This window comes from Trichechus manatus, unplaced genomic scaffold, assembly GCF_000243295.1.
Source record: "Trichechus manatus latirostris isolate Lorelei unplaced genomic scaffold, TriManLat1.0 scaffold00232, whole genome shotgun sequence".
In the NCBI taxonomy this organism is placed as follows: Eukaryota; Metazoa; Chordata; class Mammalia; order Sirenia; family Trichechidae; genus Trichechus; species Trichechus manatus.
Genome location: NW_004444168.1, coordinates 2,291,545 through 2,319,117, shown reverse-complemented (window position 1 = coordinate 2,319,117; position 27,573 = coordinate 2,291,545). Strand labels below are relative to the sequence as shown.

Genomic DNA, 27,573 nt, shown 5'->3' with positions numbered 1-27,573 from the left:
TGTGTGTGTGTGTGTGTGTGTGTTAGGTTTAGTGCTAGACTCTGGGATAGATGGAAGATCAAGGGAGACTGGGCCTCTGCCGTCATAATCCTAATTAAACAAAGGCAGTAGACACTCATAGTGCACTGTGCTGAATAAGGTGATGTGAGTATGTTAGGAGTTGTTAACAAACCAACTAAATGACCAATTCCCACAGGTGTGATTAGTCTCATTAAACATCTCAGATGATAGGTAAATATCCTGTAATACCAATTAGTAGTGCCAGTTACTTTTCCATGGTTCATTAATTTGCTAACAATTATATTCTGTACCATGGAGTCCCTGGGAGGCTCAAATGGTTAAGCACTCAACTACTAGCCTAAAGGTTGGCGGTTCAATCCCACCCAGAGGCTCCTCGGAAGACAGGCCTGGCGATCTGCTTCTAAAAAGTCGTACTTGAAAACCCTATGGAGCAGTTTTGCTCTGCACACATGAAGTCACCATGAGTCAGAATTGACTCGACAGCAACTAACAACAACAACCTAATCTGTACCCTTTATTGATAGAAGTAGTAATGAGAGCTCCAGCTCTGTAACTGTGTGTCTGTATTCAGATACTAGTTTCACCACTTGAACTATTTAAACTCTCCAGGCCTCACTTTGTACAATTATGAAATGAGGTCTGAGGGACACTCATAGCGTTGTTATAAGGAATTATTGAGTTATTACTTGCAGAATAATTAGATTATTTTCCTTTACACAATGAGCTTTCAGTAAATATTTACTGTTCGTGGTTCTGTTGGAGCCCTGGTGGCATGGTGGTTAAGAGCTTGACTGCCAACCAAAAGGTCGGCAGTTCGAATCCAGAAGCCACTCCTCGGAAACCTTACGGAGCAGTTCTGCTCTGTCCAACAGGGTCGCTATGAGTCAGAACCTACTCCAGGGCAATGAGTTTGGGTTTTTTTTTTTGGTTCGGTTACTAAGCTGATTAACTGATCCAGGACCTGCAAGAGCACCAGAGAGCACTAGATGGCAGCACTGAGGTCACGGTTTCAGCTCACTGGATACTCCCAACAATGTCCCCATAGCTACCCTGCTTAGCTATGCTTGTGTTCCACAGATCTCTTTTTTTCTTTGTCTGCAACACCTTCTCAGGCCTTTTCCTCTGATGAGAGTGTTGTTCCTGGCAGGGAATTTGATGTTTCTTACCCTAACAGGCCTTCAAGTATGGGGAAAATTGGTACAAATTACAGGGTCTGGTGGTCTTAAACTATACCCATACTGACTGTGTGACATTAGTATACATCTGTCTCCCTTTGCTGGGGCATCAACAAAAGAAAAATTATGGAATTTAACCTACTTTTGGCTGCCCTGTGGCCTATGTTGTGTAAGAGGGTCACGAAACCAGGGTCATGAAACTGGAAACAGGGTCCGTAGTACTTTTGTGAGATGACTCTTCCTTGGTGGCCCAAACATGACTTCAGGTAGGCAAGCAGAGCAGATTGCTTTCAATGAAATGGTGATGTGATTCAATGCTGGAAACAGTTAAAAAAAATTTTTTTTATAGAGTATTCTTGATGTGATTTAAGATGTCAGTAATGTAACTTAGGAGTCCCTAGTTGTGCAAAAGGAACCCTGGAGGCACAGTAGTTAAGCGCTCTGCTGCTAACCAAGAAGTCAGCGTTTGAAAGATCGGTGGTTTGAACCCACCAGCTGCTCTGCGGGAGAAAGATATGGCAGTCTGCTTCATTAAAGATTTACAGGCTTCGAAACCTTATTAGGCAGTTCTACTCTGTCCTATAGGGTCGCTGTGAGTTGGAATGGATTCAACGGCAATGGGTTTAGTGGTGCAAACAGTGAACACACTTGGGCTGCTAACCAGGTTAGAGATTCGAGTCCACCTGGAGGCACCTTGGAAGAAAATCCTGACAATCTACTTCTAGAAAATCAGCCATTGAAAACCCTGTGAGGCAGAGTTCTTCTACTCTGGCACATGTAGGTAGGGTTACTGTGAGTTGGAGTTGACTCGATAACAGCTGTTTTTCATTGTTGTTATTTTTAAGTTTCTATTTAAAGTTATGAGGTCAAGGACAGAGCTCTGAGCCAGGATTCTGGAAACATTAGGTTCAGTGCTGGCTCTACATCTTTGAAGATGTATGATCTTATAAATCATTGATATCTCTCATTATCAAGGGATCAAGAATACTCTTATTTATTCATGGCTTTCCTATGAGAAGTAGGGAAAGCAGGAGAAAGTGATTTCTAAATCACTACTGTTTATAAAAGTATTAGCTGTGAAAATATTACCTTTCCTTATTGTGGCCATTGTTGCTTTGGGGTTTTCTGGGAAGGTGAGTGGAGAACTCAGTGGAGTAGGAGTGTTAGGTGAAATTATATTCACAGTAGATCATACCTTTGAATTTAGAGACAGATTATTAGACAGTAATGACAGTGTGATGGTAAAGAGAAAGGAAAAAGCTTCCAAGAAAACTAATCATCTGTGGAGGAATGAGAAGATTCTAGCATTACTTATTCATTAAAAGTTGTTGAGCTATGTACCAGGCACCATTCTAGGTGCCGAGAATACAGCAGTGAACAAAAACTGCCTAATTTTATGGAACTTACATTCTAGTGGGAGGCTTCAGACAACTGAAGATATATTAGGTGGTGACAAGAAAAAATGGGTAATTGTATCTAGAGTGATGGTGTGGGTGGCTGTGCTTTTAGATAGGCTAGACAGAGCAAATCCTTGAAATAAGGTAACATGTAAGGAGAGAGTTGAATGAAGTGAATGAGTGAGTCTGGCAGATGTCAGGACGAAGGAAGGGTCTTCCTTGCAGAAGGAGCAGTAAGTAAAAGCCCCGAGGTAGCAGTGTGTCTGGTGCCTTTAACATTGAGAATGTGTTTGGCTAGGCTGATATAAGGTTGGGCAGATGGTGGCTCACACAAGGCTCTTGTTCCCCAGGGCCTTAGTTTGTCCCTCAATCCAGTAATAGTAAAAGAAAATAATCACTGCTGTAGTGAGAGTGGAACCTGGTATCTAATATGAGCTGGAATAAAGCATTTGAAATTATAATGAGAAACCCTTGTTACCTCAGATGTCTGACTTTTTTTTCCTGGACAGTCAGTATTCCTTTTTTTCTCCTTCCTTTCTTACCCTGCTTCTTTTCTATCTGTTCCTCTACCCAGGATTCTGTAAGCAGGAAGCACCTCCGAAGTCAGGATAGGACAGGCAGGAGGCAGGAGAGTAACTACAATGACTTCAGCAGTACTGGTGGACATACGAGATGAAGTGACCTGCCCTATCTGCTTGGAGCTCTTAACGGAACCCATGAGCCTAGACTGTGGCCACAGCTTCTGCCAAGACTGCATCACAGGAAACAGCAAGCAATCAGAGATCAGCCAAGAAGGGGGAAGCAGCTGTCCTGTGTGCCGGACCAGCTACCAGCCTGGGAACCTCCGGCCCAATCGGCACCTGGCCAACATAGTGGAGAGACTCAGGGAGGCAGTGTTGGGCCCTGAGAAGCAGCAGAAGGTAATTCTATGTACACACCATGGAGAGAAACTGCAGCTCTTCTGTAAGGAGGATGGGAAGATCATTTGCTGGCTTTGTGAGCGGTCTCTGGAGCACCGTGGTCATCATACATTCCTCGTGGAGGAGGTTGCCCAGGAGTACCAGGTGAGAGACCAGATTAGAGGGAGACAGGGAAGAACAGAGTCTTTGGTAACATATTTTGACTTTTCATCCTGCTCTAATCTAATTTCTTTGTACCTCCCATTTGCCTAGAAAATGCCCTCCTGACCAAGAGTAGAGACTTCCTGCTGTTCAAGATCAGCTCTGCATGGCCTTTTGACCAGAGGGGGCTGCTGGGTGTGGAAGGAGGAGGGCATGGTGGATTGGGTGTAGGGGATATGTCGGCAATGAGAGTAAAGGACTTAATGTGCTTTGGAATCAGGTTCTTCCCCTGGGAGGAAAGAGAATCAGCCAATTCTCATTGGTTTCCATCCCCTGTGTACAAAAGATACGATGACCTTCTCAATTTTTCATCCCAGGACAGGACAATCTTCTGAGGTCAGCATAATCTCTACCCTATTCATTCCATGTCTAGGCCCTGAGATAATATAAAGCTTGGCCCTGCTTGACCTGATATGTTCTTTCCAGGAGATGTTCCAAGAGTCTTTGAAGAAGCTGAAGAAAGACCAGCAGGAAGCTGAGAAGCTAACAGCTGTTGTCAGAGAGAAGAAGGCATGCTGGAAGGCAAGAGGGATTCTTCCTGCATGTGTCTTGGGACGGGAATCTGGGCAGGTCGTTGGAGCTGAGGACAAAAGGAGTCCTGATCACATGTGTTCCCTAATGTTGGGCTAGAAAAGCTTCCCTGTGTCCAGTCTTCCACTGTAGCCTTTCCAAATAAGGGCATTACCCTTGATGCAGGAGAAGGGGAGGAGTAGTTCGATAGTGAACATACCAAAAGTGACCTCAGGCTTTTGGAGACAATCACATAGGAGAGGAAACATGGGCAGGGACCTTGTTTTACAATTTCAGGCTCTTGTCCTCCTGGGAAAGAGTGGTTAGGCATAGGCCAGTAATTCCTACCTTAAGACTCAAAATTGGAAGGGGAGGCTGATGCAGAGACATAAGGATCTAAGAAGACTCCCTGAATCTAAATTTCACCCAGAAATGAGTCTGTATCAAGGAGGCCTGGATGAGGCAGCCCGGGCCAGTGGTCTGGGAAGAGCTGAAGGGAGAAATAGTTTCTGTAGGCATTGCTTCTGCATTTACTTCTCATCTCCCAGTCTGTCTGTAGAGGAGACCCTCAGCCGCTTTCTCTTTTCTATTCTTGAAGAGTCAGAAGGAACCTGAGAGACATAGGATCCAGACACAGTTTAATAAGCTGAGAAGCATACTGGACAAAGAGGAGCAGCGGGAACTGAAAAAGCTGGAGGAGGAAGAGAAGAAGGGGTTGAGTATTATAGAAGAGGCTGAGGATGAGCTGGTCCAGCAGAGCCAGTTACTGAGAGAGCTTATCTCAGATCTGGAGCGTCGGTGTCAGGGGTCAGCGATGGAGCTGCTGCAGGTAGGAGTCAAGAATGGGCCTCCAGTCTGAGAGTCAAGGAAAAGAGAGACAACTTTCCTTCCCTCCTAGGACATGCAAGTGACATCTTCTGAGGATGTGAAAGAAGTTGCCTTTGTCCCTGCCGTGCCTTTTCCCTGTCAAATTATGTAGAGGTCATGGGGTAAAGTATAAGATAATTAAAAGCCCCAGTGCTAAGGAAACATCACATTTTTATTTTTTTTACTTATAAAAGGTGGTCCAAAAGTTTATTTGATACCATGTAGAAGATTTATCATATCCAATGATATTCTGCAGCAGGGTTTCTCAACTTTGCCACTATTGACATTTGGGGCCAGAGAATTATTTTTTGTGGGGAGCTTTTCTGCACGTTGTAAGTAAGATGTTTATCAGTGTCCCTGGCCTCTACCCACTAAAAGCCAGTAGGACTGCCTTAGTTGTGACAACCAGAAATCCTTCCAGATATTGCCAAATATCTCCTGGGGGCAACGTATTACCCTGCCCCGTCCACCCCCCTTTTAAGAGCTTCCGTTCTGTTGGCACCAGTTGTCTCTGATGCTGTTTGTGATTTGTCAGGTACCTTCTCACCTAGCTCAGTCACAGGTAAATATGTGCCAGACTCAAGTTCTTAGAGATTCTTTTTTTTTTTTAATGGATTAATTTTATTTATTTTTCTTAGTGATTATGTAATACTAGCTCTTCTTTGTTTTCACTCCTCTCTGAGGCAGAATCATTTAACATAGTGTAATACAAGTTTGAGTAGGTCTTTTGGAGTGTGAAGAAGGCTAGGCTGTGGTCTGTGTGTAGGTGGGAAGGATGCAAGGAGTCAAGACTAGAAAGATTTGATGGAGGACGTGAACTGAGGTTGAAAATTGAACAGGTGTTTTCTACATAGAGTGAATGGTGTGACTATGAAATTAAGACATGAAGTACCTTGTGATGTTCTGGAGCCTTCAGACTGTTTCTGTTCCTGATGTTGTGTTTGCCTTCTGCTTGTTGCTCTTTACTGGTGGGATAAGCATTTCTTTACTTGTTCTTGGGCCCTAGTATTATCAGAGTTGTGGGGTAGTTACTTTCCACCTTTTGGAGCTTTTCCTCATTCTCTGCTTTCTGTATCTGATTTTCATCTTATCCTTCTTGCCCTTGGTCTTCATTTTTGATGTTAGGTTGCCCTAAGGCTTTCTCCTTCATCCCTTTGTTCTAGCTCCTCCACAACCTCTCCTCAAACTGTAAAAATTACTTCTTAAATATGAAGACATTATCAGTTTATATAGTCAGTTAAGGCACTGTCTAGACTCCCACACCCATTAGTATGGCTGTCCAATGGATATTATAACTTGAGTGTTATCTCACAATCTTTCCAGAACTCTCCCATCGCATAGTCTTCCTTCTCTTTTTCATATCTGTGTGAGTGACATTATTGATCATTAATATTTGAGAACCAGATGTAAGCCTGGTGCTTTCAAGTTTCACAACATGAACTCTGAGAATAAAGTCAACATAAGAGAAATAACCATGAAATGGTATATGCTTTAAGTACAGCCATGCCTTAAGAGTGATATAATCCCGGAGATTTTGTTTGTGTGAGTTAACATATCTGTCTTAGTCGCCTTAGTGCTGCTACAACAGAAATACCACAAGTGGATGGCCTCAATAAAGAGAAATTCATTCTCTCACAGTCTAGCAGGCTACAAGTCCAAACCCAGGGCATCAGCTCCAGGGAAAGGCCTCCTTCACCGGCCCTGGAGGAAGGTCCCAGACACCAGTCCTCCCCTTGTCTGGGAGCATCTCAGCGCAGGAATCTCAGGTCCAAAGGACACGCCCTGCTCCCGGCACTGCTTTCCTGGTGGTATGATGTCCCTATGTGTCTCGGCTTGCTTCTCTTTTTTATATCTCAAAAGAGATTGGCTTAATACACTATCTAATCTTGTAGACCTCATCAGTATAACTGCCACTAATCCATCTTATTACATCATGGTGATAGAGTTTACAACACATAAGGAAATCGCATCAGATTACAAAATGGTACACAATCGTACAATACTGGGAATCATGACCCAGCCAAAGTGATACACACTTTTTTTTGTGGGACATAGTTCAATCCATGACAATATCCATCACTTCTACTGCTTTCCATGTCCAAACTAGTTTGAATTGTTTTTCTGTCAAATGCAACCAAATGTAACCTTGACGTGGAGAAAATAGTTATTCGTATATTTTATAGACTAAACTGTTGGCTATTTCTTCAGGAATCATGGAGGTGTATAAAGCAGAAATTAGGGAGACCAGATAAAAGGTAATTGGGCAATTCTACTCCAACATATGAGACAGGCAGTGGCAGGAATGAAGGTAAACAGCAGAAGGCTAAAAGAAGGGTGTGAAATGGACTGGCCTACTCAAAGATGGGGTGTCAGGATGAACATAGGGTAATTTTTAGGATGGTACTTTGCTAAATTTGGCAACCAGGTGGATGCTGGTATCATTCAGGGGTTTGGAGGATAAGAAAAGAAACAGCATGGTTGCAGGAATAGTAAGTTTTATTTTAAACATATTGAATTTGTGATGCTTGTGGTGGCACAGTGGTTAAGCACTTGGCTGCTAACTGAAAGGTCAGCAGTTCCAACCCACCAGCCCCTCTGCAAGAGAAAGATGTGGCAGTCTGCTTCTGCAAAAATTTACAGCCTTGGAAACCCTGTGGAACTGTTCTACTCTGTCCTATAGGGTTGCCATGAGTTGGAATCAACTCAACAGCAATGGGTTTTGGTTTTGGTGGCTCATTTGCTAGAGGATACATTAATGTGGATCATAAAAGAAAGAGCTCTGAGCAGAAGTACAAATTTGGGAATCATCAACATCCATATATTGAAATCAAGGGAATCAATAAAGTCAGCAAAGGCAAAGTAAAATGTTAAAGGAGGTGAGGTTTGAGGAACAACCATATTTAAGGACCATTAGCTTGTGTCCTAAGAAGCTCTGCTGGCACAATTGTTAAGTGCTTGGCTGCTAACCAAATGGTCAGTGGTTTAAACCCATCAGTGCCTCCACATGGGAAAACACCTGCTGATCTGCTCCCATAAATACAGCCTAGGAAACCCTGTGGGGCAGTTCTACCCTGTTGTATAGGGTCACTGTGAGTCGGAATTGACTCAGCAGTGCACAATAACAACAGTTTATATCCTTGGGAACCAGAATGTAAGAGTTTCAAGGACAGAAATTATGACTTAATCACCTGAGATTCTCCAGGGCTAGGCACCATGTCCAGCAAATAGTAGATTATATACATATATAACATATGCATGTGCTTGCATACACATACAGAGTTGTAAAAAATAATGGTACAATGAAAGAATTGAGTTTTTCCTGATACCCCACATGAGTTCTCAGGGAGAGTCTGCCCTGAGCTCTTTACTGTGTTGCCTCTCCACTGAGACCGTCTTTATTCCCATCATATCATGGGGTGGTAGGAATGGGATGAGGATCATGGGTAGGGCTTTATTAGAGGGGAAAAGCAAATTACTTCTTGACATAACCCATCTCTTTCCTTCCTAGGATGTGAATGATGTCACAAAAAGGTATGTGTAGGAGAACAGAGTGGTTCCCTTGTATTATCAAGAGATTCCTGCACCCATAGAGTTATATCTTGTGGCCAGTAGGAAAGAAAAAAAAAATTATATGGCAGGGAACATTTGGGATAGTTGTGTCTTGAGCTACTCATCATGTGAGAATTTTAGGGTCTCAAAAATAAGGACTTCTATGGTAGGAGAATTTGGGTAATGAGAGGTCACAAACTGAGGACAATACTGACGTTAAGAATAAAGGGTTTCACTCAGTGATTTCCCTAGGTCCCTATTACATGACTCCTTTTCCACAAACCTTTGTAATGGCTTCCTGCTGTGATTCTAGTAGTTTATAGCTACCTCAAAATACACAGATTTTTTCTTTACGTGCATGTTTTATCAGAAGGAAATTCCTGTCTGAATTGTTTCCTAAGTTCTGAGAATCAGCTCTTGGGACAGCTATGTTAAACTTACCTTTCTCCCCTGGCTCAGATTTCCACTTTTCTCAATTCCAGTAAAAACTTAGTCTATGGTGTCAAGAAGACTGGCTTAGGCCCTGAAACAAACATATTCTCCATCACATACTCTAGAATTTCATAAAGGCAAGATGATATCTATAGTTACCCACTTACCCACCTGGTATCTACAGGTTCCTCACAGACACATGAAATCCAGAGCCTGTTGTCCCTTCTGAAGTCTTCATTCTCAGGTGGAAAGTAAAGACATCTCCTTTCTCCAGTTGGTATAACATTCCCAGAGATAGTAAATCCTAAGATGCTGTTATGAAGGCCTTACCCCCTTAGCCTCTGGGAGACCCTAGGGCCTAAGCTCACAGACTTTTCAGCAGGGAGCCCTTCACTTGATAATCCCAAAGCCAGAGTGGCCAGTTCCCGGGCTTCTGCCTGTCCATTCAGATATCTCCAGCCCCTCATGTTGGGCCCTTCAAAGTGACACTGACATTTTGATTCTTTTATATGTTTTATAGAAATAGCAAGGGTTTCCCCAACCTTTATTTAATTTCATACTATCTCTAGAATATACAGAGAGAAGGGAAAATCACTATTTTACAAAAAAAGGAGAAAAATAAAGCAGACCTTGAGAGGTCAGGTCTTACCAAAGTTTACACAGACAGAAGCTCATTTCAAGTTCAGGTGTTTTGGATCCAGTGCTAGAGCTTTTCACACAGTGACACTGTTTCTTCAGGAAAGCATGCTGTGGTACACCGGTGGGCCTGGGAGTTGAGTGAGAGGTGTTGGAGGGATCCAAGGTTAACAGTTTGGAGGTTCATAAGGTCTGTCCTCCCTAGGAGTGAGTTCTGGACCTTGAAGAAGCCAAAAGCTCTTCCCAGCAAGCTGAGAATTGAGTTTCGAGCCCCAGATCTGAAAAAGATGCTGCGAGTGTTTAGAGGTGAGGAGAGTCAGGAGAAAGAGTTTGGATGTGGGATCACCATAATTGTAAGAAATAAATATGGTAGAGGGTTTAGTTTGGTTAGTAGATGGTGATAGTGGAGAAGAGGGAGGGACGTAGTGTGCTGAAGGAGGTGTGGTTTGTATTTAAGGTGAAGTGAAAGGGCCAGTTCATATCCTCACAGAATTCCCTGCCCCACCCCCCATCTGGTAAGCTGAGAAATATTAGTCTTGAGACCTTGGGTTCTATCAACATTGACTTTTTATCATTACAGAGCTGACAGATGTCCAAAGCTTCTGGGGTAAGTAGAAACCATGGCCTCTCTGAGTTGACATGTTCTGATCCCCTTTCATGTGCGCTTCCCCAAACAAATTCCCCCGCTCCCAACACTCTCAGGTATGAGTTGTTAAAACCCTCCCCCAAATACTCCCACATAGTTACAATTCCTCCCAATCACTTCCTGTGTTCCCTCTTCCTAGTACCATAAGACTTGTGTACCCGTTCACCTCTGCTAATATTGTACTTTTTCCCACAGTGGACGTGACTCTGGATCCACAGACAGCTAATTTAAATCTTCTCCTGTCTAAAAACCGAAGGCAGGTGAGATTTGTGGGTGCTAAGCTGCCTGGGCCTCCCTATCTGAGAGAGCATCACTACTGTAGTGTCCTGGGCTCCCAGCACTTCTCCTCAGGAAAACATTACTGGGAGGTGGATGTGACCAACAAGACTGACTGGATCCTGGGGGTGTGCAGTAATTCAGTGGTACCTGCATTTTCTTTCCACCAATATGCCAGCAATCAGAGTGTTTGCTCCAGCTATCAACCTCAAAGTGGATACTGGGTGATTGGGTTAAAGCATAAGCATGAATATAGAGCCTATGAGGACTCTTCTACTTCGCTGCTTCTCCTCATGACTGTACCGCCCCGCCGGGTTGGGATTTTCTTAGACTATGAGGCCGGCATTGTTTCCTTTTATAATATCACGAACCACGGCTTCCCTATCTACACCTTCTCTAAATATTACTTTCCGACTCCCCTTTGTCCATATTTTAATCCTTGTAACTGTGTGGTCCCAATGACCCTGCGTTACCCACGCTGTTGAACATTCTGCTATCCCCACCTATCTCAGTTTTTTAATGCTGCTATAAAAGAAATACCACAAGTGGGTGGCTTTAACAAACATATTTATTTTCTCACAGTTTAGGAGGCTAAAAGTCCAAATTCAGGGCACCTGCTCTAGAGAAAGTCTGTCTCTGTTGGCTCTGGGGGGAAATCCTTGTCTTGGCATCTCTAATGTTCTCTGCATTCCTTGGAGCTCTGTGGCATCTATTTCTCCTGCCTTCCTGTTTGCTTACTTGCTTCTGTCCCTAATCTACTCCTTTTATATCTCAAAAAGTGATTGGTTTAGGACACACCCTACACTAATATGGCCTCATTAACATAACAAAGAAAACCCTATTGCCAAATGAGATTACATCCACAGGGTAACCTGTTGCCCTAGAGTTAATTCCGACTCATAGCGACCCTATAGGACAGAGTAGAACTGCCCCATAGAGTTTCAAGGAGAGTTGGTGGATTCAAACTGCCGACCTTTTGTTTAGCAGCCAAACTCTTGACCAGGGGTTTAGGATTTATAACACATTTTGGGGGGACACAGTGCAATCTCTGACACCAATACTTCTGAGAAGTACCCTCTGCCCTGAGGTTCATCTGCTCCTGATTCACTTCCCTTTGACCTTCTGTTTTTCTGCATTCTCCTTTCGTTTTGAACAACATTTACTCAATACTAGAATATACCCAGCGGTGAAAGTGAGCATCCTTGACTAATTACAGATCTTGAAATGAGGGAGGGGGAACTTTGAACATTTTGCCTTTAAGCACTGCATTTGATATATGTTTCATTGTTGATGTGTGGAATCAACTTTAGGAGATTCCCTTCTAAATTTGCTGTGAGTTTTTTTGTACTGAATGGAAAATTGAATTTCAGCCTATACTTTCTCTGTAATTGCTGATATAATTTTGTGACATTTTTATTCTGTTAATGTGACTAAGTACGTTGATTTGTTTTAAGTACGAAATTTACCACAAACTCCTGAAATAAACCATTATTATTCTTCATTTATAATACTGGATTTGTTTAGGTTGGTTTTCATCTGTGTTTATGAAAGAAATTGGCCAGTACTTTTGCATTCTTATAATGAATGTCTTAGTCAGATTATATAAAATGCAATAATGAGCAAAGAAATTGCTATATTTGTGAGTAAGTATATATAAGATTAAATACTAAAAACAAACCATTATCATGTTATTGTTGGTGCCTAAATTCAAATTGTGCATGGACCTTAAAAATTTAAGGGGTAGCTATTGAAAAATAGAAAAAGAAAATATATCTTTCAAATGAATTGAAGTAAAAAGAGGGAAAGAAAAAAATGAGCAGTCCAATACAAAGCCAGAATAGCCAGAAAAGGCAAAGAGAAAACAAAATGTATATCAAACACTTTTAGGAAGAGAATCATCTCTTCCAGCTTCACCCCAGTCCCTTTTCTTCTTATGCCCAAACACAAATAGCTAGTGAGGGAGCTGCTGTGACTTTGGTAGGGAGGTGCTGTGTACCTTTTTGCGCTTTACTGTAAGAGAAATTATGAGGTGGGTGTGAGACTATAAATGAATACCAGGGAGGAGACTAGAGCTGGCTGTCCAGTGGTAGTGGTAAGCCACTTGTGGCTGTTGAGTACTTCAGATATGGCTACTCTGAATTGAGATATGCTGGAAGTGTAAAATACACATCAGATTTTGAAGACTTAATGCCCCCCCAAATAAAATATCTAATAATTTTTATATTAATTGTATATTGAAATGATAATATTTTACAAATATTGGACTAAATAAAATAGGTTATTAAATTAGTTTTACCACTTTCACTTTACTTTTTTAATTTGGATACTAGAAAATTTAAAATTACGTATGTAACTCACGTTATATTTCTATTGGACAGCACTGGACCAGAGCCTATAATGCAGATTTCTGTCTCTAAGGGAGCCCTAGTGTAAGAGTCTAGTGGGGGCTTCAGAGGAAGATGTGCCTATCTCTACTTGGACCCAACTCCATCCCTCCCAGAGAGGCATTTTTATAGAAAGTAAATGTCAGAGAGAGGTGATTCTTAACATATCTAGAAGTTTAGAATTTTGGAAGATCATAGGAAGGGATCATGACCAGAGAAGAATATGACTCCCTCCTGTCTGGTTCCTGTGTCAGTTGGGCCTTAGAATCTTCTTCACAGTTTGAGGAAATTGTGGTTCATCCTAAGGTCTCAGCTCTGGTGTCTGTGGTGGGATGAAGTACAGGTTGCAGTAAAACCACAGACCTGGTTTGCTCCTGGGCTAGGGCTTCGTTTGGGAGATCAAATGTGTGGGAATCCAGAGGCTAAATGCACACTGTTCATCCTGATCTGCACTTGGATTGGAAGAATTAAGACAGGAGAGAATAGGTAGACTGGGGCTCATGGGGCTGGTGGAAGTTGGGGGAGAAAAGAGATGATGGTAAAAATAAGTGTGGCCTGGAAGTCCCAGACCAATGTACCCCAATTTCTCCAAGGGTTATTTCTCAGGAACCAAGGAACCAAGTGCAAAGGTCACCATACTTTTGATAAAACCAAATTCTTTACCCAACAGGGGTCAAATGGACCTGAAGAAATGATTCAAATTGCTAGACTGAATGGGGGGCTTGCATACAACTGTGAAAGTGTTAGGAAAGAAGCTGCTGGGAAAGAAGCTGCTGGGTACCTAGCTGTTCTAGAAAGTCGCTGCTGAGTGCCTAGCTGTTCTAGAAAGTCGCTGCTGGGTGCCTAGCTGTTCTAGCAAGTCGCTGCTGGGTGCCTAGCTGTTCTAGAAAGTTGAGGTTTCTCAACCTCAGTACCATTGACATTTTTGACTAGATAATTCTTTGTTGTACAGATGTCCTGTGCATTGTAGGATGTTTAGCATCTACATCCTACCCTCTACCCAGCATCTCTGCCCTCTACCCCAGTAAATATCAGCATTAGTCTAGTTGTGACACTCGGAAATGCCCTCAGACATTAGCAAATGTCAGTCCTCTCTGCCAAATCCCCCTTTCTCTCCTTGAGCACCACTGGGTTAAAGCATTGCTTTTTCTCCAGTAGCCTTAAGGGGCTGCTGCTGATTTGACCCAGAAGCTCCTCCTCCTTCCTCTTCCTGCCCACACCAGGAATTTAACTTTCGTTTCTCACTGAACTTCTTAAGAGGAACTATTTCATGGAGGCCAAGCCCCTGATTTGGTGAGTGAATCTGGACCACGCACTCCCCTGGCCTTTCTTCACCACTTCCACCTGGACTCACAACTCTTGCTCAGGTCGAAAGGTGAGTGGGATGGTGTGTGTGGGCCAGAGGGCGAGAGACTCCAGGAAGAAAGTATTGTGTGAATTTAGGTGAATTTAATTTGTGCGCCAGAGGCTGCTTTAAAGGGCCTGCAGACTTCCTGTCGTGAATGCAGATGGATGGTAGCCCCAGCCTGGGGAAGGTCTCCTCCAAAGGGGAGATTTGAAGAAGTAAAGAACTTGTATGTTTCCTAGAGGGACCATTATTTCTCCAGGCTGCGTCCTTGCAATAGGAAGAGAAAACTTTTTTTTTTTTTTTAAGCGAGGAACACAGTCTTGTTTTCCTCCCGCTTCTACTCCCTCAGAAAAGAGCTAGTGACAGTGGTCCCTGTGTTCAAAGCATGTGAAAGTCCAGGCTCCTAGTATAGGGCACCAGATAGAACGAAGTTTTTTTTTTTTTTTTTTAATTTTTTTTTTTTATGGTACTTACAGATGAAGGTTTACAGAACAAATAATTTCTCATTAAATAGTACACATACTGTTTTATGATGTTGGTTAACAACCCCATGACATGTCAACACTTTCCCTTCTTGACCTTGGGTTCCCTATTACCAGCTTTCCTGTTCCCTCCTGCCTAGAATGAAGTTTTGGGGACATGGCCAAGCACAGTCTTGAAGCTGGTTCTTTCACTCCCCTCCTTGTAACCACTTACGGGCTGTCTGTGGCCTTCCTAATATGTTCTCCCAGCCCTTAGCGTACCTGAAGACATCAGGTTGGATGATCTGACTACCACCTGCCTCTGCATCCCCCCACCCTTTATCCTGTGTCCTTGTGGAGGTCCAGTCTCATGGATCTACTTGCACTTCCTTGAATAGACCTGCTTACTCTTACTTCAGTAGCACATATGACACTAGTGTCCTCACTTGCCTTAGAACTTTTTCTTCATTATTTTTCCTCTCAGACACAACTTTGCTTTGTTTGTTACTTCAATTCCTTACTATTTTTCCTTGCTCAGTGCTCATTATTAGGAGTTGGTAATTACTCAGAAAAACTCCCGAGTATTCAATGGTCTTGCAAAGAAATTTACTCCATCAGTTGACACTGAGTATGTCCCATCTTAAGCTTACTTTGTGAGCAATTTGCACCTTGTTTGATGTTACATACATTCTGATATATGCCAGTTCTGTTGTATAATCCCACTTTTCAGAGGTCACTGTAACTGCCTCCCTGTGAGTCTTGGCCTTACTCTTGGTTAGAATCCATCTTATCCAGATATTGTCTCCTCAGTCTGGCATGAGGCCCAACACATAGGATGAAATTGATTCATTTATCTTTTTGGATTTAATTTGTGGGAAATAAAGCAGACTGCTGATGTGCGAAGTGTAATGCACAGTATTTCAACATATAATAAATATTAAATACATATAAGAGCTTATATTCTAGTGGAGGAGAGAGAAAAAAATGAACAATGGATATAGTATACAAGAAGATAACTAATACTATGGGGTAAAAAAACAATTACTTTGTTGTAATGAAATTTTATTAACATGGGAAAAATAAAGAACAGAATTTCAAATTCTCATGAAATACAGACTTTCTGGAGCCATGCAGACTGGATAAACCCCTGAAACTATTGCCCTGAGGTAATCTTTACATTTGAAATCTTATACCAAAAATAACCCCTGAAGTCTTCTCAAAACCAAACAATAGTTTAGCTTAACTAGTAAAGAATGTCTGCCTTGAGCATTATGCTCTTTTAAGAACTATCTATATGGGATCAAATTGACAATAGCAACTCAAAAGATGAGATAGGAAACTTAGGGGGGACAGTAAGTTTATGTTAATGAGGGAAGAACAATTAGGGAAATGAGGGTGAGAATGGGTGCACAACTTGAAGAATGTAATGAATGTCACTGAATTGTATATGTAGAAATTTTTGAATTAGTGCGTGTTCTTCTATGTATATTCTCAACAACAACAAAAAATAAAATAAAACAAATTTTTATTAACATCAATATACTGCTGGGCCCTTGAGTCACTACTTGGACAATGGTGGGGTAACTCCCCATGTGTAGAAGCTCTAGCTTTTTGGCACATTCTTCCTTCTGTGGCCATTATGGTAGCAGCTACTTTGACATCAACTCCTTGTAAGTCCACAGCCCAGTAGAAGAATGTATGCTCTGTTCCTCCTTCCTCTGTAGGTTCTTGGTGCTTCTGAGCATTGGTTGGATCCTTATTGGGATGAGAGATAACAGAGAGTCCCACACCCATGTTTGGCTCACAGCTTTAGTCATAAACAGGAGTGGATATTATCATAGCACTCCTTGGTCTTGCCAGTCATCAGAGCCTGACCTGGCCCATTGTCCCTACAGCTTGAGGCTATATGCATACGGCCTTTGGCTGATTTTCAGTATCTGTACCATTGCCTGGATTACAATCCGCCAGCCCACCTTCAGCCTTGTTCCTCATCAGGTTCACTTCATGGATGATTAGGGGAGTGAGAAGTTTTTCTAGGTCTATATTTATCTCCATACAGACTTCATCACACCCTATCCTTTCACAGAGGATAGGGGAAGATTTATAGGTTGTCACATACCACAGATCTTTCTTTAACCATCAAACCTTGGAACATTGATATTGGTGTCCTAGAGCTGCAGTAAATCACTACAAACTGGGTGGCTTAAAAAAAATTTATCTCTCACTGTTCAGTATGCCAGAAGTCTAAAATTAAGCTTCTTGATTTTTGCACAGTCAGAATCCTTTTTATTTGTACCATTCTTACCTTGTCCCCTTTCAACCTACCCAGCCATCTAGGAGTCTTTGTGCAAGAAGAGCTTCAATGTCAGGAAGAAGCCAAGGAAGCAGTGCGATGGCTTCAAAAATCCTAGTGAGCCTTGAGGAGGAGGTGACCTGCCCCATCTGCCAGGAGCTCTTGACAGAACCCCTGAGTCTAGACTGTGGCCACAGCTTCTGCCAAGCCTGCATCACTGCCCACAACAATGAGGCAGTAATTGGCCCAGAAGGGGAAAGCAGTTGTCCTGTTTGTGGGATCAGGTACCTGCTTGGGAAACTATGGACTAATCAGCATCTGTCCAACATAGTAGAGAGACTCAAGAAGGTAAAACTGACCCCAGAGGAAGAGCAGAAGAGAGAACTCTGTGTGCACCATAGAGAGAAGTGCCTGTTTTTCTGTAAGGAAGATGGAAGGATCATTTGCTGGCTTTGTAGATGGTCTCAGGAACACCGTGGTCACCACACATTCCTCATGGAGAATGTAGTCAAGGAATGTCAGGTAGGTCCCAGAATGAAGGGAGAGAGTGCAGAAGGTAGTACTCAATGGGAGATCTCACCTTTGCAACCTATTTTACTCACCTTGCTACCACAGTACTCATTCCTGTAATCTATTTCCATACCCTATGCTCAGCTTCCAAAGAATGAAGGATATTTGTATACATTCCTTATATTTACATAAAAGACAAAAAATAGAATACAGACTCTTAGTGAAGAGTAGAGAGATTGTTTTGTGTTATTTTTTTCCTTTTGCTGTATGAGTGCAGAGTTGTTTCTGAAGTTAAGCTCCGATTGCATCTCTGAACAGGAGGGTTGCTGGGAACATTGTGGATTGGATATGGGAGTGTTAACAAGAGGAAGGAACTTTCCTTGCTGCGGGATTGATTCTTCCTCTAGGAAAAGAGAGAATCTAGCTACTCTTGTTGAGAGGGTGGTAACTTCCATTACCCAGGGATAAAAAATAGATTCACTTCCTCAGACTTTTTTTCTAATCACCAGCCTCACAGTTTCATACACTTGTCTCTTCTGATTTCAGCCTGATTACTGGCCTGATTTTTCCTCCATTCAGGAGTAAGAAAGCGCAAAGCTTAACTCTGGTGTGATTCCTTTCTCACAGGAGAAACTACATGCAGCTCTTGAGAGGCTGAGGAAGGAGCAGCAGGAAGCTGAGAAGTGGCAAGCTGTCATCAGAGAAGAGAGAGCTTCTTGGAAGGCAGGAGGAGTCTCTTCCTAAGGGAGTTCTGAGAAACAAATTGGGCAAAATCTTTGGTCCTAGTCACAAGGAGGCCCCTTCCTCTTTGTTACCTGAGAGTCAGTGAGCCCTGAAGCAGTTGATTAGTTCTCTTCTGTTGGGACTTGGGGTTGGAAAGTGTACATATCACAAATGTACACAAATATTTGGAGTTGAACACATAGACAGAAGCTATAGTGAAGATGGTTGTTGAATACCGTGTCCAGTTTCTGTCATCAGTGCGACTCTGGTGGAAGACATTGGGCAAGGGACTGGGGTTTTCTTTAAGGCTCAAATTTAGGAGTGTGATAATGAGGGGAGACATGAGTGTCCAGGACAACTGTCTGCAAGCTAAGCCTCACTTAAGTGTCACATTTTGTCTCAAGGTTGGCCTAGATAAGATAGACTGAGGCCATTGTTTTGGTAGGTGCTACAGGTAAAATAGTAGGAAAAAACACATTTCCCAAGAGTTCCTCCCTTGCTTCTACTCCTTCTTAATTAAAACTCCCTGAAAATATTTCTTTTTTCTGGCTTCTAGTCCCTTGCAAAATAGGCCCTCAGTCTGACAGACTCCCTACCTGTCTTGCCCTTTGTTGCAGAATCAGATACAGACTGAGAGACAAAGGATACAAGCAGAGTTTAATCACCTCAGAGGCATCCTGGACAGTGAGGAGCTGAGAGAGCTGCAAAAGTTGGAGGAAGAGGAGAGGAAGGTGCTGGATAACTTGGCAGAGACTGAAGATGAGCTGGTCCAGCAGAGCCAGTTGGTAAGAGAGCTTATCTCAGATCTGGAACTTCGGTGTCAGTGGTCAACAGTGGAGCTGCTGCAGGTAAGACTCACAGAAGCACCTGATCTGAGATTCTGGAAAAACACAGACTAAGTTTCCTTCCCTTCTGTATCTTTGGGCTCTCAGCCTGGTGGTGATACTGAGAGGTCCTTTGGTGCTAGAGTGCCCCTTTTCTGCCATCTGTTTCAGATATGGGGATAATAGAATGTAAGCATTCCAGGAGTGTCCCAGGTTTATTAATTTACAAAGAAAGGGCAAATATTTGGCCAGAGATAAAAGATCTATGGTATCTGGTGGTATTCTCTGGGTCCCTTTATCTTTGTCTGTGATTTAGTATAGGACATTTGACAATCATGTCTTTACTCATTTATCCAAAAGTAAACACATGCATTTTCAGGTTTAAGAACTATATGTGTTTGTTTAGTATCAATTGTGATAAGTATATATATATAACAAAACATTTGCCATTTTAACGTTCTTTTATAGGGTCGCTATGAGTCGGAATCTACTTGATGGCAACAAGTGTTTTGGAGCCCTAGTGGCACAGTGGTTAAAAGCTATGGCTGCTAACCAAGAGGTCAGCAGTTCGAATTCACCAGTCACTCCTTGGAAACCCTGTGGGGCAGTTCTGCTCTGTCCTATAGAGTTACTATGAAATAGAATCAACTCGACGGCAATGGGTTTTGGGTTACATGCACAATCCAGTGACTTCAATTATGCTCATCAGGTTGTACAACCATCACCACTAACCATTTCCAAAAATTTTCATCACCCTTACGAGAAGCTCAGTGTCCCCTAAGCAATGGCTTCCTTTTCCCCCCTCCCTCCTGCCCCTGGTAATGACTCATAAATTTTGGTCTCTATATATTTGCCTGTTCTAGATATTTTATATAAATGAGATCATACTATATTTGTCCTTTTGTTACTGACTTATTTTACTCAGCATTATGTTTTCAAGGTCTATCCATGTTGTAGCGTGTATCATTTCTCTTTATGGCTGAGTAATATTCCTGTGAGTATGTACCACATTTTGATTATCCATTCATCTGTTGATGGATATTTAGGTTGTTTCCACCTTTTGGCTATTGTGAAGAGTGCTAGAATGAACACTGGTTTACAAGTATCTGTTCATGTTCCTGCTTTCAAGTATTTTGAGTATATACCTAGGAGTCAAATTGCTGTATCATATGATAATTTTATGTTTAAATTTAAAGGAATCTCCAAACTGTTCACCACGGTGGCTGAACCACTTTTCAGTTCCACCAGCAATGGACAACAGTTCCAGTATCTCCACATCCTCGCCAACACCTGTTGTTTCCCATTTTTTTAATAATAGTCATCTTAGTGAGGAGCCCTTCTGGCACATTGTTTAAGCACTTGGCTGCTAACCGAAGGGTCAGTGGTTGGAACCCACCAGCCACTCCTCTGGCTGGAACCCACAAGCCGCTCCTTGGGAGAAAGCTGTGGCAGTCTGCTTCTGTAAAGACTCCTGTTGCCGTTGAGTCGATTCCGTTTCACAGTCACCTTGTAGGACAGAGTAGAACTGCCCCATAGGGTTTCCAAGTAGTGGCTCGTGGATTCAAACTGCTGGCCTTTTGGTTAGCAGCTGAGCTCCTGACCACTGCCCCACCAGGGCTCCATGTCATAAAGATTACAGTCTTGGAAACCCTATGGGGCAGTTCTAGTCTGTCCTATAGCATTGCTATGAGTTGGAATCAGCTCAGTGGGTTTAGTCATCTTAGTGGCTATGAAGTAATATTTCATTGTGGTTTTGATTTGTATTCCCCTAATGACAAATGAATGTGAGCATCTTTTTATGTGTTCATCGGCCATTTGTATTTTTTCTTTGGTGAAGTACCTGTTCAGGTACTTTGTCCGTTTTTTGATTGGATTGTTATTTGTAGTATGTATTATCCTGGATTTAAGAGACAATATGATTAGCTATGTAATATTCAGAGTCAACTTCACCTATGTGTGCTAAAATTAAGGGAGCGAAAGATGCCACCTATAGGCAGTATATAGAGCAGGGCTCTTCTACGTATGTATGTGATCATGTCGTCTGCTGATAGAAATAGTTTTACTTCTTCCTTTCCAATATGGATGGCTTTTATTTCTTTTTTCATGCCTAATTGCCCTGGCTAGAACCTCCAGTGCAATGTTGAATACTAGTGTTGATAGTAGACATCCTTATCTTGTTCTTGATCTTAGGAAAAAAGCATTCACAGTTTTTCACCATTAAGTATAATGTTAGCTGTGGGTTTTTCAGATACCCATTTTCAGGTTGAGGAACCTTCCTCCTATTCCTAGTTTGTTGTTACTACTGTTACTATTTTGTGTTTATCACGAAGTTGTGCTCATTTTGCCAATGCTTTTTCTGTGTCTATTGAGATGATCATGTGATTTTTGTCCTTTATTCCATTAATATTATATTAATTTTAATCAGTTATATTGATTGATGCTCATATATTGAACCAACTTTGCATTTCTCTGATAAATCCCACTTAGGCATGGTGTATAGTCTTTTTATATTTTCCTGGATTCTACTTGCTAGTATTTTGTTGAAGAAATTTATATCTATATTCTTAAGAGATATTGTTCTGTAGTTTTCTTGTGATGTGTTTGTCTGCTTTTAGTATTAAAGTAATACTGGCCTCATAGAACGAATTGGAAAGTGTTCCCTCCTGTTCTGTATTTTGGAAGAGTTTGTGAAGTATTGGTATTAATGCTTTTTTAAACCTTTGGTAGAATTCACCTGTGGAGTCGTCTGGGCCTGGCATTCTCTTTGCAGGAAGTTTTTTTTATTTCTAAGCCACTCTCTACATATTTTAGGTCTGTTCCAGATTACCTATTTTTTCTTGAGTCAATGCTGGTTGTTTCTGTGTTTCTAGGAATTTGTCTTTTTCATTTAGGTTCTCTGATTTGTTGGCATACAACTGTTCATAGTATTCCCTTACAATCCTTATTTCTGTAAGGTTGGTAGTAATGTCCGTTTTTCCATTCCTGATTTTAGTGATTTGCTTCCTCTCTTTTTTCTTGATGTGTTTAAGTAAAGGTTTGTTAATTTTGTTGATATTTTCAAATAACTCACTTTTTATTTCACTGATTTTCTCTACTGGTTTTCTTCTTTCATTAAATTTTGCTGTAATTTTTATTATTCTGTGATTCATGTTTTCTCTCTTCTCCCCAGGACATGAGTGGCATCATGAAATGGTATGTATGGGAGACTAGGGGTGGTGATTTGTGCTGTGAACAGAGATTTGTAACCAGGAGAGTTATCAGGTGGTCAATCAGAATGAAAAGTTTCACAGGGCAGGGAAGTTTGGTTATAGTATTATCTTAAATTGCTGGTCACAGATGAGGGTTTGAGTATTCCATGTCTATTGAAAATGTACCAGATTCTATGGTAGTGAATTCAGTGGTTGGAGGTCACAGAGTTATGTCTAATTGGAGCATCACAGATAACGGGTTACCATATTAGACACCTGTGACTTCACTCATTTCATTCACTCTCTGTTCCTGCATCAGCTCTGGTTCCTGTGTTTCATAGGTGCTTGCCTTACAACATGGAGGTCCAGTTAAGCCACAAAATAAGAGATGGAGATAGCTCTTTATATTTACTTTACTTACATGAGAATAGAAGAGACTAGGTCATTCTATAAGGGTCTCTTTAGATTTGCAAAAAACAGACCTGAGTCTCAGGATATAGTCACTTTGACCCTGGTACCAATAATTAATCTCTACTTGGTCACATACTTTAGAAATTCAAATGAAAAAGCATTGTCTTTTTGTCTAAAGTTGCCAACCCATCTGGTAGCATCAAGTTCCTTACAACCCAGGAAATTCTGACCATATTTACTTTACTGGTCATAATTTCTACTTTGTCAGTCAAGTGTTTGTAACTTTTTCCCAGAGAATCTGAAATCTCACATGTTCTTTGGGGTCTTAGCACTGGGGTTCAGGCTTTGGAGCCCCTAAGGCCCAGGCTCACCAGGCACTCCAAACAGGAAGGAGCCACATACTGCAGCCAGAATCCACAGCCTCGCTGTTAATCTGCCTGGAGAACTCACTGATATGGCAGTGACTTTCCACCTATCAGTTGCCTTCAAAGGTAGCAAAAGTTTTTCCTAAGCATCATTTCATCTAATTTTATATTATTTCCAGGAGGTATCATGGGAGGGGTTAATTATTCCATTTTGTAAAGGAATAAACTGTTTCTGAGAGGTCAAAATCTTCACAAGGTCACACAGATGGTAGGTGTGAGGGTAGACATGAGCACGTTTCTTCTGGTACTAGGGTCAGGGGTCACCCCTCTCTCCTCCTTAGGCTCCTCAGGGAAGAGAGTTCAAGTGTATCAGTGGGGTGAAAGGTGAGAGAGGCAGTGCTGTTGGAGGGACAAAAGGTCAGAGAGATGGGAGTCAAAGTTTTTTTCATCCGTAGGTGTGAAATTTGGACACTAAAGAAGCCAAAAACTGTTCCCAAGAAACCGAAGCATATATTCCGAGCCCCAGATCTGAGCGGGATGCTGCAAGTATTTAAGGGTAGGGAGAAGCATGGGAACGATGTGGGTGTGGGATTCTTATGGTGGTGGGAATTAACTGGAGTTGAGGATATAGTTTCAAGGTAAGGCTAGAGGAGAGGAGGAAGTTCAAAGAAGAAGGAATTTCCTGTGTTGAAGAAAATGTGGTCATATCCAAGGAGGAATGGCCAGGTGACTGGTTCATTCTCTCATTTACCAGTTCACAGCCTCACATTACTCTCTTCCCCTGCCCCTACTTTAGAGAGGAGATAGGTATCAGTGCTGACTCCTGTACTTCTAATCAACATCATTGAATCTTTTATCATTTCAGAGCTAACAGATGCCCAACACTACTGGGGTAAGAAGTTGTTACACAGTCTTCAAATCACCATGTTCTCAATCCCTTTTCAGACGTTTTAATTGGATCTAATTGAATCTCATAATCTTAACCCCATATGTCCCCCCCACACAACATATACATAATAGATTTCTCAATGTTCTCCGCTCTCCCAATCCATCAGTACAAGTTCTTCCCAGTCACTTCCAAGTTCCCTTTTCACAATATCACAAGATAAATCTACCCCATATCTGTCACCTAATCTTATAATTTTTTTTCTACAGTGGACATCACACTGAATCCAGTCAACCTAAATTTGAGTCTTGTCCTTTCAGAAGATCAGAGACAAGTGATGTCTGTGCCCATTTGGCCTGTTGAGTATTATAATTATGGAATCTTGGGCTCTCAATATTTCTCCTCAGGGAAACATTACTGGGAGGTAGATGTGTCTGAGAAAACTGCCTGGATCCTGGGTGTATACTGTAGAACATTTTCCCGCAATATAAAGTTTGGTATTAGACGAGATACAAACCATCAAAATGTTTACTCCAGATACAGACCTCAGTATGGCTACTGGGTTATAGGGTTACGGAATCAATTTGAGTATAATGCTTTTGAGGACTCTTCCCCCTCAGGTCCTCAGGTCTTGACTCTCTCCATGCCTGTTCCTCCCCGTCGTGTTGGGATTTTTCTAGACTTTGAGGCTGGCACTGTCTCATTTTTCAATGTCACAAACCACGGGTTCCTCATCTACAAATTTTTTAAATGTTGCTTTTCTCAGAAAATTTTTCCATATTTCAATCCTTGGAACTGTCCAGGCCCTGTGAGCCTTTGCCCGCCGAGCTCTTGAGCTTTCTTATACCCTTATCCACTCTCTGTAGTTCTTCTTGTCCTGGGGCTTAGCTCCTGCACCTGAGCTCATCAGTACCATTTGGCTGTCTCTTCCTTGCTGTCTGTCTTTCTTCCTTCAGGACTTTTACTCATTCTTGGGGTATACAGTGTATCTGTTTGAGGTAGGAGAGTTGCTTTTTTACCCTCTTTCAGATTCGCAAAGAAAAACATCTAATCCCCACTATAAACAGAGGACGGCTGGCATAACATCCTCGTCCTCCCATTTCTCCATATTTCCTTTATCACTGCTCTGAAGACACATGGTAAAGCCTGTGAGCCACCATCCGTGTCATATAGGACAGTCCGTAGGAATCCTCCCCCCTACACTTGCACACACACAACTACAGAGTCTTTGAGTATATATTTGCTTATTGTCCAGGATGTTCCATGTTCTTCAGGGAACTAAAGAGAGGGGAGCATAGCAGTATATGTACCAAGAGTGGAGATTTTGTGTCCAGAATATTTGAGTTCAAATTTTGTCTCTTCTTTTATATGCTATGTAATGGTGAATAAATTATTTAGCATTTCTGGGCTTATGTTTCCTAAAAGACAACTTGAGCTTAAATATGGAACCTAACTCTTAGGATCATTGTGAGAAACTAAATGTTACTAAATGTAATGGTGCAAACAGTTAACACACTAAGCTGCTAACTGAAAGGTTGGTGGTTCAAGTCCACCCAGAGGCACCTCGGAAGAAAGGCCTGGCAATCTACTTCTGAAAAAGCAACTGTTGAAGACCCTCTGGAGCACAGTTCTACTCTAACACACATGGAGTTGTCATGGATCAGAGTCAACTTGATGACAACTGATACAGATATCTAAGTGCCCTATAAATAAATATTTAGTTTCATGATTACTGAAAAATACAAGCTGTGTTAATGTCCTATGCGACAAGTTTGTGCCTTTCAAGGGAAATGATAGTTGTCTCTGCTGAAACCTCATTTTTTAAGTTCCCAGACTCCACTGTCAAGACCACTCCAGCTCTTATTTTACAGAATTTTTTATTCCGAGACTGAGTCTGTTTTTCGGGCCCTTTATTGTGAATGGGTCAGGAAACTGCAAACATATGTATTTCCATAATCTGTCCAGTAAAAGAAGTCATGTCTAGAGACAACCTTCCTTACGAGGGACAGCTGTTTGACGTTCAGGCCTTTTCCTTGTGTTAAACATCGTACTTGCCACCTGAACTTTTCTTCTTCTTCTTCTTTTATTTTTTTTTTTTACGATTTTCAACATCAGGATGAGGAATACATCTGCCTGTGATAACAAAGGCACAAACTTTTCTTGGAAAGGTATTCATTATAAATTAGGGCAGTCTGTGCCACTGCACAGAGCCCACATCAAGGTTTTTAGGGCTGTAGAGATAGAGGGTTGATAACTTGCCCCAGTGGAATGAGAAAGAAAATGCTTGGCCTGGGAATAGTATATACAGACATATACAGACACACACACCACACACACATATAATTATGTGTATAAATATACATATGTAGATTATCTTTGTCCCAGTTAATCTTCAAAAATATATGAAAAAGCAATTCATATCAGGCAGTTAAAGGAATATATAAACTTATGAGATCTTTTCCAAGGTCCCACTACTAAATGAGTGAAGGAGGCAGGATTAGAACTGGTTCTGTGTTTCTCCAGCACAAGTATCCTCTCCTCTACACCACACCTCCAGAGAGAAAGTAGGAGCCAGATTCTCTAGGATGTGAGATAAGAGGGAGACCCCAGGAGATGCTGATTTTCAGGAGAAACCTGGAACATCATAGAGGAACCTTAATACCAAGAAGTATAGATTGATGTGCTCCATCCATGTATCCACAAATGAGCAGGAGCGCATCATGGTAATGGCTAAAACTAAGTTTAACCACTTCATGATCAAAATTCTCTTGCTGGTGATATGATGTAGACGGTGAATACTGTGGACAGCTAGGACCCAGGACTTTAGACAGAATTTTATTATCACCCTGATGTTGCTACTTACTGGCCCTTACTAAATTAACTAATTTAGAGGATTCCATTTCTCATTAGAAATAAAAATACTGACAGTTACCTGATAGGGATATTGTGAGAATTAAATAATAGAATGTTTTAATAATTTTCTCATTTACTAACACATAAGCACTGATCCAGAGTTGTATCTGTTTTATTCTGGCTTCCTTCTGCGATTTGATAAAATTAATGTTAAGAATGTAAATTAATTTACTTTAAATATTAATATCATTGCTTTTGTTCTAAGAAATACAATAATTTGATTAAAAAAATCACAAATAATTTTTAAATTTCATATGATTGTATAATGAGTATTTCTTCATTATGAAAAATATTTGTTCCCATCTTAATAGTCAACTAGCCTCTTTTTATTTTAATAACTGTAATATCCTCTTTAATCTAACTGAATGTACTAAAGGTTGATTGGATTTTTTTCCCCCTTAGTAATTATCTTTCCTTGGACATTCTTTTCTCTATTTGCCCAGCTGTCTCCTATTTTCAAGTTGCTTGTTCACATTAGTTCTCATAGCAATAGAAGAAGGGTCAGGAGTACTGTCATGGGCTCCTTTAGCAATAGTATAGATCAGTGTTTCCCTTCTCCTGGGCTGCCTCACTCTTTCCATTGAGAAGAAGGGCTTCAGTAGTCCTCAGGAATGAAGAAAAAGCCTATTCTTCTCCT

The 27,573-nt window shown here is 41.5% G+C and overlaps 2 protein-coding genes across 5 annotated transcripts in view; both read left to right on the top strand.

Annotated features, from left to right (window-relative positions):
- Positions 1–11,204, top strand: part of TRIM6 (tripartite motif containing 6) — a 15,266-nt gene extending 4,062 nt beyond the window's left edge. The window contains exons 2-9 of one of the 3 annotated variants that reach the window (XM_004389079.2): positions 3,168–3,483; positions 3,562–3,657; positions 4,141–4,236; positions 4,823–5,053; positions 8,600–8,622; positions 9,914–10,014; positions 10,289–10,315; positions 10,550–11,204. In XM_004389079.2, coding sequence (XP_004389136.1) covers positions 3,235–3,483; positions 3,562–3,657; positions 4,141–4,236; positions 4,823–5,053; positions 8,600–8,622; positions 9,914–10,014; positions 10,289–10,315; positions 10,550–11,115 — 1,389 coding nt within the window. In that variant the 5' untranslated portion in view covers positions 3,168–3,234 and the 3' untranslated portion in view covers positions 11,116–11,204. Of the gene's footprint in view, positions 1–3,167; positions 3,658–4,140; positions 4,237–4,822; positions 5,060–8,599; positions 8,623–9,913; positions 10,015–10,288; positions 10,316–10,549 lie in introns of those variants that run through there. The other 2 variants (XM_004389076.2, XM_012559317.1) reach the window with 2 other exon arrangements.
- Positions 11,205–14,201: 2,997 nt separating this feature from the next.
- TRIM34 (tripartite motif containing 34) lies at positions 14,202–27,189 on the top strand. 2 transcript variants are annotated; one of them, XM_023743019.1, is made up of 8 exons: positions 14,202–14,389; positions 17,153–17,638; positions 18,254–18,349; positions 18,967–19,134; positions 22,343–22,365; positions 23,593–23,693; positions 24,003–24,029; positions 24,293–27,189. In XM_023743019.1, exons 2-8 carry the CDS (start codon positions 17,186–17,188, stop codon positions 24,856–24,858), a joined length of 1,434 nt encoding a protein of 477 aa, XP_023598787.1. In that variant the 5' UTR covers positions 14,202–14,389; positions 17,153–17,185; the 3' UTR covers positions 24,859–27,189. The 2 variants fall into 2 exon arrangements, with proteins under 2 accessions (XP_023598787.1, XP_012414743.2); XM_012559289.2 differs by having other exon boundaries at positions 18,967–19,197.
- Positions 27,190–27,573: the final 384 nt, after the last annotated feature.